Here is a 12,491-nt window from a genome sequence, read left to right on the forward strand (position 1 = left end):
AGAAAATCAAACAATATTAATCTATATTGGCTTTATCATTTTGTTTCTTAGCTAATAATTCAAAAGATTTTTGCCACGTATTTTGCCGAGGTATTGTATATTGCCCGGGGCCAGATGCAATAACTTTAGTGAACAGTCTAAAACCTACAACATATCATCATTTATTAGGTTGAAAAAAAAATTGCATCTAATTTTTAGCTACCTCTCCGCCCACTGCGCCTTTCCTTATCCTCCTCCACTGCCTCCACCACTGTATCCTATTCCGCCACCTCCCACATCGTTGTCCTATCATATGAAGTTTGTTGGACCACTTTTGGGTGGCCAAACCACCTCATTAGGCAAAAGATTGGTTCGGCCAACCTACATTATGGGATGATGGTGAGTGAGGTGGCAGCATAAGAGCTTGATGGTGGTAAGGAAGTGGTGGAGGAGTAGAGGGAGAGACGATGACAGACTAAAAGGTGGTTGAAAATGAGATGCAATTTTTTTTTAACCTAATAAATGACTTATCAAATTTTCGGTCTTTATTCATTTTAAATGAATGGCCCAGATTACAACTATTGCATCTCGTACAAAAGTTTTGTACGCAATCTCAATCTATAGTTTTAGTAGAGAACTAACAAATTGCATATGATATAACTAAATGATAAGGGTCCTCCTTCCATATTTGCTTACACAAAGAAAGAAAGAAATAAAGAAAGAAAGAAAGAAAAGAAAAAAAGAAAAGAAAAGAAGCCCTCCTTTATTCCACCAATCAATACGTATCACATATATATTGTTTCATCAAATTGGCAACTTTTATGAACAAGTTTTTCCTGATGTACATGTATTTTCACTATCATCATAACTTGCCCTTAGTAGATCTTCTCACCTTAAAACCTGTGTATCATAAGCATAAATAGCAACTAATGAATAATATTGTCTACATACTTTGTGCACCATATGTCGTAGAATGTTAATTTTGAGTGTTCGAGCTTAACTTACTCATAATATTCAATCTTAATTCTTCCAGCAGTGGGATGGGCAATTATAGAGAAAGTATCTTCGGAAAGATTGATGGTTCCGCGACATCCTGGTGGACAATAATCGACAATTTTAATCGTAACGAAGTCTACCTTACAAGGTTGTGGTGCTAGGTTTGTGGCACCAATACACTTTACAAGGTAATACTTCCCACATGCTCTCCCATTCTCCCATATTTCATCACTTGCTCCGGCTATAAAATGACCATCATCTTTATATCCGTTACACGCAGAGGCTGACAAAAGTTATTGAAAATTAATCTTCGGTGGTTTAATTCTCAAATTAGGACCTAGATTTATTTAACTAGTAGCTAATACCATCCTTTAGGTTATACTTGAGATCTAAACTTGAGTTTATGTAGACAAATCAAACCCACGAGAGGTACAAGTTATGTTATTAGTGATTTTAAATTTTACAGGCAAATCCCTATAAACAAAAAATAAATTTAACAACAAAAGAACAACTACATTATGAAACACGAGCATATATTGTGTTTCCACCTTGCAAATCAAGCAAGTAATTCAACATATACAGTAGCATAAGGTAAAATACATGTATTAAATTAAACATACACATAAGAAATATGTTCCAACGTGTGTGTTTAAGATTTCTAGGCTTTGTCCCATTTATGTGTAAAAAGATTGTATACCTATTTTATATTTGAAAGTCATTGTATATATATAGAAAAAATTACACTTGTTCTCTCAAACTACTACCAAATTTTCAATATCCCCCAAAATTTTAAAAGTTGTGATTAACTCTTAAAACGACCAAACCCTTTTAATGTCCCCAAGTGGTAGCTCAATCAGCTGGGGACCACGCCTCATGAAGCCGAGGTCACTAGTTCGAATCCCTCATCCCCCCTCTTGTGTGGACATGTCAAAAAAGAAAAGAAAAAGACCAAACCCTTTTACTTAACCCCCCTTTCTTTAGGGTTTTTTTTGTTAAATTTTGTCATGTGCGATACACATAATTGAAAATGAAAATAAAATACACGCATCGGATACAAAAAAAAAACACGTAGAAGGATATCCATAGCTTGGCCATGGGTCTTCACGGATTCATGGCCAGAGACGCACGACCCGGCCATAGGTCTCTATGGAAGGAAACCCACAGCCAAAGACCCACGACCTAGTTGGGGGTCTCTTTTTCTAATTACTTTTCTGCTTAAGTATAAGCCAAAAAAGATATGAATCATTTGATATTGGTCCAGATTCAATAATTAAATTGAGAATCATAAAAAACAAAGTGATTAACTCCTCGACTACATTTTCTTTAATTGTGATTGAATCCTTTATATTAATATAGTCTAAGATTGGTCTGGATTCAATAGTTAAGGGAAAATATAAAAAAGCCCACTTAACTGACAGCCGATTTTAGAATAGCCTCATGAATTTCAGGGTGCACTAATGTGACCCATCAAACTACCAAAATGTGTCTAAAAGGCCATTTTTGTTGAAATATTTCTACAATACCCCGATTCTCTTAAAACCTAAAATAAAAAATTAATTAAAAAAATATGTTTTTTGAAGAAGAAATTTTTAAAAACTATTAATATAAAAATAAAAAGTTAAAGAAATTAAAAACTTAAAAATTAATTAAAAATAAGAAAAAAAATAAGAAAAGCGGTGGCCTGGCAGTCGCGCCAATTAATTTTTTTTTTAATTTCTTTAAATTTTTTGTTATATTATATATTATTAACAGTGATATGTGTCGTCATGTTATTGATGCTAACGTGGCAAACTAACGGAATCCGTCAAATGTTTTGATGGAATCCATAAAAGTGTCATTTTTTTACACTTTGGTAGTTTGATGGGTTAGGTTAGTACACTTGGAAATTTGGATCCTATTTTAAAAAATCGGTTGTTAGTTCAATGGGATTTGTTTTTTTTTTTTTTTTTTTTTTTTTTTTTTTTTTTTCCAATAATTAAATTGCGAGAACAATATTTGAACTTCAATCTCAATTTCATTTATAGCATGAACGTAATTCATAAATAGAAGTACATATTCTTAGTTCTAATGTTGTTCATAGATAGATATACATGATCCTCTTGATTAGAAAAATTAAAAATGATCGTGTTAGAAATAACTTTATATTCGACCATCAAATGATATAATAGTTATGACCGGTTAATTAAAAAAATTTAATCTAATTGTGAATGTTTTATCTCTCTCCCCCACCCCCTCCCCTCCCCACAATAATTGTTCCTATTTTTCTTACAATTCTCATAAAACATTATTAATTAAAATAGTATAAATATTTAAGGTCGAAATCCAAATCCCTTCCATTATACCAATAAATCCATATAAAAAAGGAACAAGATAAACATTTTCACTTTTACAAACTGAAATTGTTCTAACTTGATATGTGAAAAGAATGTGTTTGAATTTATACCACAAAACCAGCACAAATCCTTTTAGAATTATCAAACCCCTTAATTAACAATCTAAATCTCATGAAGAATACAAAATCTGCAACTTGAATGAAGAACCAGCTATACTGCCATTGAGGGAAACAACTACAGTATGACAGATTTTGTGGCAACCTCCCCCTTTAAGAGTGATCAAAATCAATTGGGATGCTTTGTTCAATAAGAAGATGGGTTGTATTGGCATTGGTATCATAGCTCGTGACTGCTATGGTTTTTTTTTTTTCTTGGGAGCCCGTAGCTTTTCCCAACAGCTAATGGTGGATCCAAAAGGAGCGGAGGCAATTGCAATACTCAATGCATTATTGTTCAAAAAAGAGGTGGGTATTTTATTTTATATAATCTTGGAAGGTGATGCTTTACAGATTATTAAAGAGGTAAATTCGAATAGTTCTTCTATGCACAGCTCGGTCCATTTCATAGAAGGTATTAAAGAAGAGTTGGGTACATTTAGTTCCTATTCAGTTGTCCACGTAAGGAAGGAAGCAAGTTTTGCGGCTCACACTCTTGCAAGGAATGCAACCACTACTGGCAATGATCTTAGTTGGTTGGAAGACATTCCTATTAGTATTTATGATATTGTAATTAGGAAACAAGTTGTCCCTAGATCCTGATTCTTTGGATCATCTCTTTTTCTATCCTCATTTATAAGATTGAATGAATTGTTTCAAAAAATAAAAATAAAAAAAACTAACAATCTAAATATACAATAATACATGGTATACAAGCATATATATATATATATATATATATATATATATATATATATATATATATATATATATATATATATGTACTTACGAACATAAGGACGTTTGTAGAAGGTGGCAGTCCCATTTTTCCATTCTCCAGGCCTAGCATACGAAATGAAGGAAAAACATATTATGGTGCCAACTATAATCAAAACTTGAAAATTTGGTCCCATTCTTTTTCTCTTACAAATTCCTAAAGATATTTAGTTTCATAAAATGAAAGGTTTAATCCATTTTATAGTGCCTTCCTAACAAGTCCCACTCATGAAAGGGGTTTGCAACCTAATGCTCACATGAAGGGGTTTTTTAACACCATGATCATGTTGCATTATACTTCCTTATTATTGGATCCTTTTCAAGATAAAGAGAACCGTAATTTGAAATTTAATTTAATATTATTGAGGAATATTATATAAACAATATCTTAAGACTAAAAAATATCGGATCTGGATCAAGCTAATTAGTCCCCGTATTGTTTATATGAAATTTATGTGGGACCAATGTGATATTGAATTGTTAAAATAACTGGAGAATTCTGAATAGAATTTTGTGTCTTAAACTGTCTACAAGAGGGGCCTATTTATAGTTGAATAAGTCAATCGATACAAGTAAACTTAAATTGACTTATACAAGGAAACATAAATTGACCTAGACTAGGAAATATAAACCAGGGAATTAATGTACAAAATAAATCTTGAGTTTGGAAACAAGATCACGGAAACGTCCAGATGGATGTGTTTTGGTGAACACATCAGCCAACTAATCAGCATAAGCAATAGAACAAAGGTGGAGAGTTCCCTGCAAGAGATGATGATGCACAAAATGACAGTCGATCTCAATGTGTTAATGCGCTTGTGAAATTCATCGTTGTGCACAATCTTAATCACACTCTGACTATCACAAAATTTAGGAGAACTTGATGTCTGAGTTGCACCCATATCCTATAGGAGCCAGAGGAGCTCAGAGGTGGTGTCAGCAAGAGCACGGTACTCAACCTCAGTACTAGAGCGGGCAACAACAAATTGTTTCTTGCTACGCCAAGAGATGAGAGAATCACCAAGTAAAAAAGAATAACCTGTGGTGGAATGACGGTTAGTGGGATCACCTACCCAATTAGCATCTGAATACACTTGTAAGTCTAATGATGAGTGGGAAGAAAAATGGAAACTATGAAATAATGTGCCCTTCACATAGCGAAGGATGCGAAGAACGACAACATAGTGAACTAAGCGTGGTGCTTTCATAAACTGACTGACAAGATGAACTGCATAGGCAAGATCTGGTCATGTGACAGTAATATAGATGAGGCTCCCAACTAACTGTTTGTAGAGAGTGGCATCGAGAATTAATAACTCACCATCAGTGGCTCAAAGCTTGACATTCGTCTCTAAAGGACTATCAACAATTTTACAATCAGTAATGCCAACTCGAGAGAGGAGATCAAAAGCATATTTAGCCTGAGAGAGATAATAGGCATCTGAATCAAAAGAGACTTCCAAGGCAAGGAAATAAATGAGGGAATCCAGATCCTTCATCTCAAATTGCTGACACAATTTTTTTTGAAGATTACGAATACCAACAGTATCATCTCTGGTAATAATTATATCATCAACATATAGTAGGAAAATAATAAGCCTAGAATCAGACCGCCGAATGAACAATGCAGAATCATAGGAGCTAGAAACAAACCCAATCTGAGCAATAATAAAGCTGAATTTAGCAAACAAAGCACGAGGAGCCTATTTGTGCGGTGAATGAATGTATTTAAGGGAGTATAATACCCAGGTCCCATATTGGGATGATGAGTTGCCCACATAAAGTAGGTGATTTATAAAGATAGTCACGAGTGTTAAGTTCCACATTGCCTAGTTATTAGGTAAAACTGGACTTTATAAGGAATTCTAGGGAAGCTTCAAATTGACTAGCCCTTTTGGGGTAATAGCACAAATTTGGTTAGCATTTTTTTCTAGGTTGTTACAAATGGTATCAGAGCCACCTAGTAATACCGGGCCATGTGGTATTGGTGCGTTGGATGATGTGGTCCAGACGAAGATGTCAGGAGTTTAAGAGGGGGAGTTTGTAACACCTCGGTCCCATATTGGGAAGATGAGTAGCCCATATAAAATGGGTAATTTATAAAGATAATCATGAGTGCTAATTCCCACATTGCCTAATTATTAGGTGAAACTGAGCTTTATAAGAGACTCTAGGGAAGCTTCAAATTGATTAGTCATTTTGGGTGATAGCGCAAATGTGGCTAGCGCTTTCCCTTGGATCGTTATAGGGAGGTTGCATATAAACTTCATCAATGAGATTACCATTGAGAAATGCATTTTTCACGTCCATCTGAAAAAATCCCAACGACGCACAGAGGCAATTGCATGAAGGGATCAGACAGAGGTAAGTCGAGCTACTGGTGCAATCATCTATTCATAATCAATACCATACTCCTGATTGAACCCCTTAGCCACAAGATGTGCCTTGCATCGCTCAACAGGCCCATCAGATTTTGTCGTAATCTTGTATACCCACTTCCAGTACCCCATCGTAGTTTTCCCCGGAGGTGAATCAACTAAGTCCCAAGTGTGAGTTTTGGAGAGAGCAAAGAGTTCTTCAGACATAGCTTTTTGCTAAAGAGAGTCAGTACCAGACTCACGAAAAGAGTGAGGTTCGTGAAGAGTAGCAATGACAAAAAAATGATGATAATCAAGAAGATGAGTAGTACATATTGTATTTATGAAATTTATAAGGGTTAAATATATTTTAGCCCCCCAAACTACCACCATTTCTCCGGATGGCTTCCTAAACTACCAATGCTTAGATTATGGTCCCCCAAACTACCACTTTCTGATTTTTTGGCCCCATCCGTCTATTTATGCCGTCAATTCTAACAGAAATTGGCCAAAAACCCGAAAATACCCCTCCCTTAACAGTGGAAATTTCAAAGTGTATGAGGGGTATTTTTGGATTTCTGTTTATAATTGACGGCATAAATGAACGGATGGGGCCAAAAAATCAGAAAGTGATAGTTTGGGGGGCCAGAATCTAAGCATTGGTAGTTTGGGGGGCCATCCGGAGAAAGGGTAGTAGTTTGAGGGGCTAAAATATATTTATCCCAATTTATAAGGGACCAATGTAATATTGAACAATTATTAGAATTTAAATTCTAAGAAAAAAAAGGTGATCCTTTAGTTTTTATTTGTTTAAAAAATGGTCCATGGGATTCCAAAGAAGAAAAGGAAAAAAGGAATGAGTCTCTAGGTTTTCAGCCTTTAAAAAATCAGACTTCCTTTCACCAGCACTATTGACATTCCAATACAGAAGATTTGGTGTGCTAATTTGACTCTTTGATGAGACTCGTTAAAGAAATTGTACCAAGAGTATTCCATATCTTCCAAGAATATGGATATAATGTTGTAAAAGGTCACCCTTGGGCAACATATGAAATTGAGGCAAAACATATGATGGTACAAACTATAATCATGAGAAGTTGAATATTTGCTCCAATTATTTTTCCATTTGAAATTCCTAAGATATATGTAGTATCATAAAACAAAAACTTCAATCCATTTTATAGACACGTCCCTTAGAAATGCCTAAAGATGTACAAATACAACCCATGAAGGGGTTATCTAATATTATCATGTTATATTATACTTCCTTATAATTAGTTGAACAACATTAATTATTGGATTGTTTCCAAGAAAAATATTATCATGATTTAAAATTTCATATATTGTTAATATTGAAGAATATTATATGAACAATATATCTTAAGAAAAAAAATTTGTGATTTCGTGCAATACGTTGGCTTAAAGGTTGAAGTGACTTTTGATTAAAGTCATTCACCAAGTTTATTTGGTATGGACAATGACGTATCACATAAGTTTTCATTTGTTTTAATCGGAAATATTCAAATCAAACACCAATTATTTGATGAGTGACGTTTGACCCCATTAGAAAGGTAAGAGAAGATTCTAACCCTTATACTTGTTATATAGTGAGATCATTTGTAATGACCCGCTCAAACGATACAATATTGTTCCCTTTTTAGGCTCATCCGAACTAGACCTCCTAGGAAGTCACCCATCCTCATACTACTCTTGCAGAAACACGCTTAACTGCGGAGGTCTAATAGGTTCATGGACATCACGGCTTTAAAACGCATTGTGCTAACAAGGGTGTAAATATACAAATAAGCACATCCTTATTCCCATATCCAGGCGATGTGGGACGTCACATGCATCATCCTTCAACAATTGTCTTAAGTAGAAAAATTCATTTTTTACTGTAAATCATGTTTAACTACATTAATAATTGGTGGTGAATTTTTAATTTATTTATTTTTAGTGAGCTAGCTGGCCTTATAGGAGTAGGGTTGTACAAGCGGACGGTTATTAACCATAACTAACCGCTACTAACCGCTATCCTCTTATGCGGATAGCAATTTTAGGGTAAGCAATGCAGTTAATAACAACATTTGCATATTCTATATCATCTGAAACACTAGGGCATAAAAAAATAATACTAAAAACAGGCCCAAAATATTTTCAAAATCGTTTAAAATAGGTTCTAATAGAGGCTTAAAGAAGGCCCATTACCTGATTTGCAAATAACAGTTAGTAACCGTATTCAATAACCACAATAACTGCGCTGATAGCAGTTAGTAACTGCATGTTGCAGATGCGGATGTGGTTATCACATAATGCGGATGTAGTTATCACTTTGGCCAAGAATTGCATCCGTATGTACAACCCTACATAGAAGTATTATATCTCTTTTGGCCATAATCCTAAAGGCCCATTTGTTACGTGAAATGAGTATTTTATTAGGAAAATGAATAACTATTACTAGGAATGGAAGCAAGTGGAATGGAATAGCTATTCTTATTCCTTAGTTTTGTGATAACACATATGCACTCACTAGAATGGAACCAAAATTACTAAAAAACCTCTTTCTTTCTTTCTTTTTTTTTTTTTCTTTTTTCTTTTTTCTTTTTCCAAAAAAAAAAAACACTAAAAAAGTAAAACATAATGAAAATCTGTGGGTGACCGACCACCCATAACAAAACCTCGAGGGTGGTATGACAACCCCCAATGGCACCGGGGGTGGAAAAGATTATTGATGAATGCCAAATATTGTATATTTGGACCACTTAATTCACATTTGTTAAACCTTTAGCTTTGTTATTTTTTATATTTTTTGTTAGTTTTTGTATTTTGGTATTTTTCAGATCTCGGAGGGAAAACGGTAGTTTTAAAGTGAAAAATACAAATTTTGGAAGTCAAAATCGGATTGGATTAAATTTCAGGTTCTGCACAAGTCATAGTATTTTGACTATAACTTTTTTAGTTCAAGTATCGGATTAAAGTGAAATCAGTGGCGTTGGAAAGCTAATTCAAAATACTACAAATTATTGTGAAATATAATTTTACTAATTCAAATTTCTGCTACGTCATAAGTGCCCCGCAATATAAGAATGTGAATTTCCTTGTTCCTGACGGCTGCAGACACTCCAAACCCTAACATTCTTTTCTCTTATTAGGGTTTTTGAGGGGTAGATGTGCCATTTTAAAAATATGGCCCTAAACCCTAGCGTTCTTTTCTCCTATCAGGGTTTAGAAGGATAGATGTGCCATTTTGTAAAAGTTAGGTTTAACCTAATCTTCTGCTATAAATACCCCCTGCTAGGCACCACTTAGGACACATCCCAACATTGTACATAGCAGCAGTTGGGTTCTTTGGCTTCTATTCTTTGTAAGTTTTTATTTTTATGTTCTTAATAAAATTTAGTAATTTATTTTTATCCTTGAGTAGCTAGTTTTTTTTAACTAAGGTTGAGGATGAAACCTCACCTTTGAAGAGTAACAATATTTTCATGAGAGTTTATGCTATCCGATTTTATTGGGTTTAATATTTTCAATGTTCTACTTCTTTTCAATTATTGAGATGATTTCTTGGATATCTATTGTGATTTCCAGATACATGTGATGATTTGAGATAAGTCTCATTTAATTGATTGCTTGGATTTTTTCATTTATCAAACATTAGATATTCATTGTGTTTCATTCTACGGATACATTTGATGATTCGGTTTAAACCGGATATCTTTTGTGATTTGTGCAAAGAACGGATTCATTGAATGATTTAATTAACTTTTGAAGCTTAGTAGAACATACATAAGATTTTTACTGTGAGAACTTTGGATATGTATTGACAAACATGAGAATATGTTGCTGTGATTTGATGGGTGTGGATTCTACAACCTTAGTACATTTTGTTTTCTTTTCTTTTAATTTTTTTTTTTTTGGTTATTCACAAAATTTGGAACTAGGTTAAAATAGAATTAGTTTATATGGAAATTAATTTTCGCAATACAATTCCCTGTGGATTCGACCTCGCACTTGTACATACACTATATTGCATACGATTCGTGCGCTTGCGAGTATCAAAATTTGAACATCAATTATGCTCAATGAGCATCGGGGGTGGTTGCAACCACTCCGAGCTCATTAGGTTTCCTACCGATTCAGGATTAGTGATTGTTCCTTTGAAAGTAATGAGTATATTTCTTTCTACCAAGCTTTCTAACGGAGTCATTAGAGGATATCGCAAGATATCCAATCCAACGGCCACAAGAAGCAACATTTTGGATAAAAAAATTGATGTCATGGGTGGCGTAGATGTACTTGGTGACATCATAACCTAAGATCTCCATCCCAACTTCCCTGAAAACGTTCGTTTTGATGTATTTACAATTCAGGTAGCATTTTAAGGTGGGATCAAGATCAAAAGCCTTGTAACATGCGTTGGTAAACTCCTTGCACCAGACAATCTCTTGCCGGAGAAGAGGGTGCAATGGTTGAAGAAGATCTTCCTAGTCATCTGAACCTTGAATCTCTCTCCAAAGATGATTCAAACTCGAGCTAGTTTTGAGCGGCCTGGCTGCTACCAATGCTGTTGGTATGAGAGGAACAACAATTGACCGTCTAGCTGAAGATCGTTGATCAGTTTTTTTGGGCAATGAAACTTGCCCAAAGGAACATGGTTCTTATTGGTTTTGATGTAAAATTTGTGCAAGCCATTGAAGGTTTATGTTGAGAGAGAGAGAGAGAGAGAGAGGAGATTATGATGGATGGTGGAGGCAGTGCCACATATTTCTTCTGTTTTATTTTTATTTTTTTTAATATTTAGGCTTAACAAAAATATTGTAATTTTTGTTGTTGTAAAATATAGTTTATTTTTAAAGGAATAGCTATTCCTCTCCTTTTAGGTATCTCTCTTTGTATGTGAATTATTATTTCCTCCTAAGAATGGTATGCAACCAAATAAAATAGTATCTGTTGATACAGTTTCCGGTATGGTGACGTGTCGCCTAAGGATTCGCTGCCTGATTTTCTACTGAACACTTCAACCCTGCAAAGAGGAACAAACAACTCGTCGGGGGTGCCGACCACGCCCACTCCGATGCCTAAATCAGTCTAAAAAGTTTTCTGTAGAGAATTCTTAATCTTAATCTCAAGAGCTTAGAGGTCTCTTTCATACCTGGTATGACGGTCTTTATTTATAGGCCGGACCCTCTTGACATTGAGTTGGATTAGGAGTTTGAGTCCTAGCCTGGTTTGAGTTTTCATCATATCTTCTGGGAATTTGAATAGGAGTGTTGAATCCGCAGTTGATCGCGTTTGTACTTCTTTAAATTCGATTCCATGTCAATAACCATCTTATCCCATAAATCATGGATCTGTAATTTATCCCTGATCTCCTGGGATTCTATCCTTATCGAACTCTGAGACGGGTGTGGCGCATGGCACCTTCTTAGGAAACTGTAGCACATTTCAGCTGACCTCCGAGGTGATGATATCCGAGACGTTTCTGCTTTTACCTGGAGATCTCGGGATATATCCGCACCATAACAGGGTTGTGTAAGTCCGAGATGTTTATACTCTGAGATGTTGACTCATCCAATGGATATCACCCCGAGAAGATACCGCACCGACTCGATATCATACCGAGGTGTTATTACTCCGAGGCACAAATATCCGAGATATGTTCACTCCATCTTGGCTGGGAGATCTCGGGATATTTTACATACCGTAACCTGGAATTTTAAGACCGAGACATCGTCATATCTCCGAGATGTCTTCGGACCTAAACGTCCTTCCCTTCACTGGATAGAACCATGCGGAACAAGTAGCCGAGACATAACTCCGAGATGTCATTGGATCCACGTGTCTCTAGGGTTGATTTTATCCCTAACAGTTACCCCCCTAATTCTCTAATTTCG

General features: G+C 35.1%; 1 protein-coding gene across 1 annotated transcript; it reads right to left on the reverse strand.

Annotated features, from left to right (window-relative positions):
• Nucleotides 1-740: 740 nt before the first annotated feature.
• LOC133875665 (EG45-like domain containing protein) lies at nucleotides 741-4,436 on the reverse strand. Its single transcript, XM_062313866.1, has 3 exons — nucleotides 4,254-4,436; nucleotides 985-1,258; nucleotides 741-879 (listed from the first exon to the last, which is right to left on the reverse strand). The coding sequence occupies exons 1-3, from the start codon at nucleotides 4,375-4,377 to the stop codon at nucleotides 873-875; spliced, it is 405 nt and encodes a 134-aa protein (XP_062169850.1). The 5' UTR covers nucleotides 4,378-4,436; the 3' UTR covers nucleotides 741-872.
• Nucleotides 4,437-12,491: the final 8,055 nt, after the last annotated feature.

This window comes from Alnus glutinosa, chromosome 8 (genome assembly GCF_958979055.1).
Source record: "Alnus glutinosa chromosome 8, dhAlnGlut1.1, whole genome shotgun sequence".
NCBI classification, from domain to species: domain Eukaryota; kingdom Viridiplantae; phylum Streptophyta; class Magnoliopsida; order Fagales; family Betulaceae; genus Alnus; species Alnus glutinosa.

Bases quoted from the DNA above. Each gene is read 5' to 3' on its own strand.
- LOC133875665 (XM_062313866.1), bottom strand. From the start codon at position 4,377: ATGGGACCAAATTTTCAAGTTTTGATTATAGTTGGCACCATAATATGT. The intron at 1,259-4,253 runs GTAAGTACATAT...AACTTTTGTCAG, and splicing joins CTACAAACGTCCTTATGTTC to CCTCTGCGTGTAACGGATAT.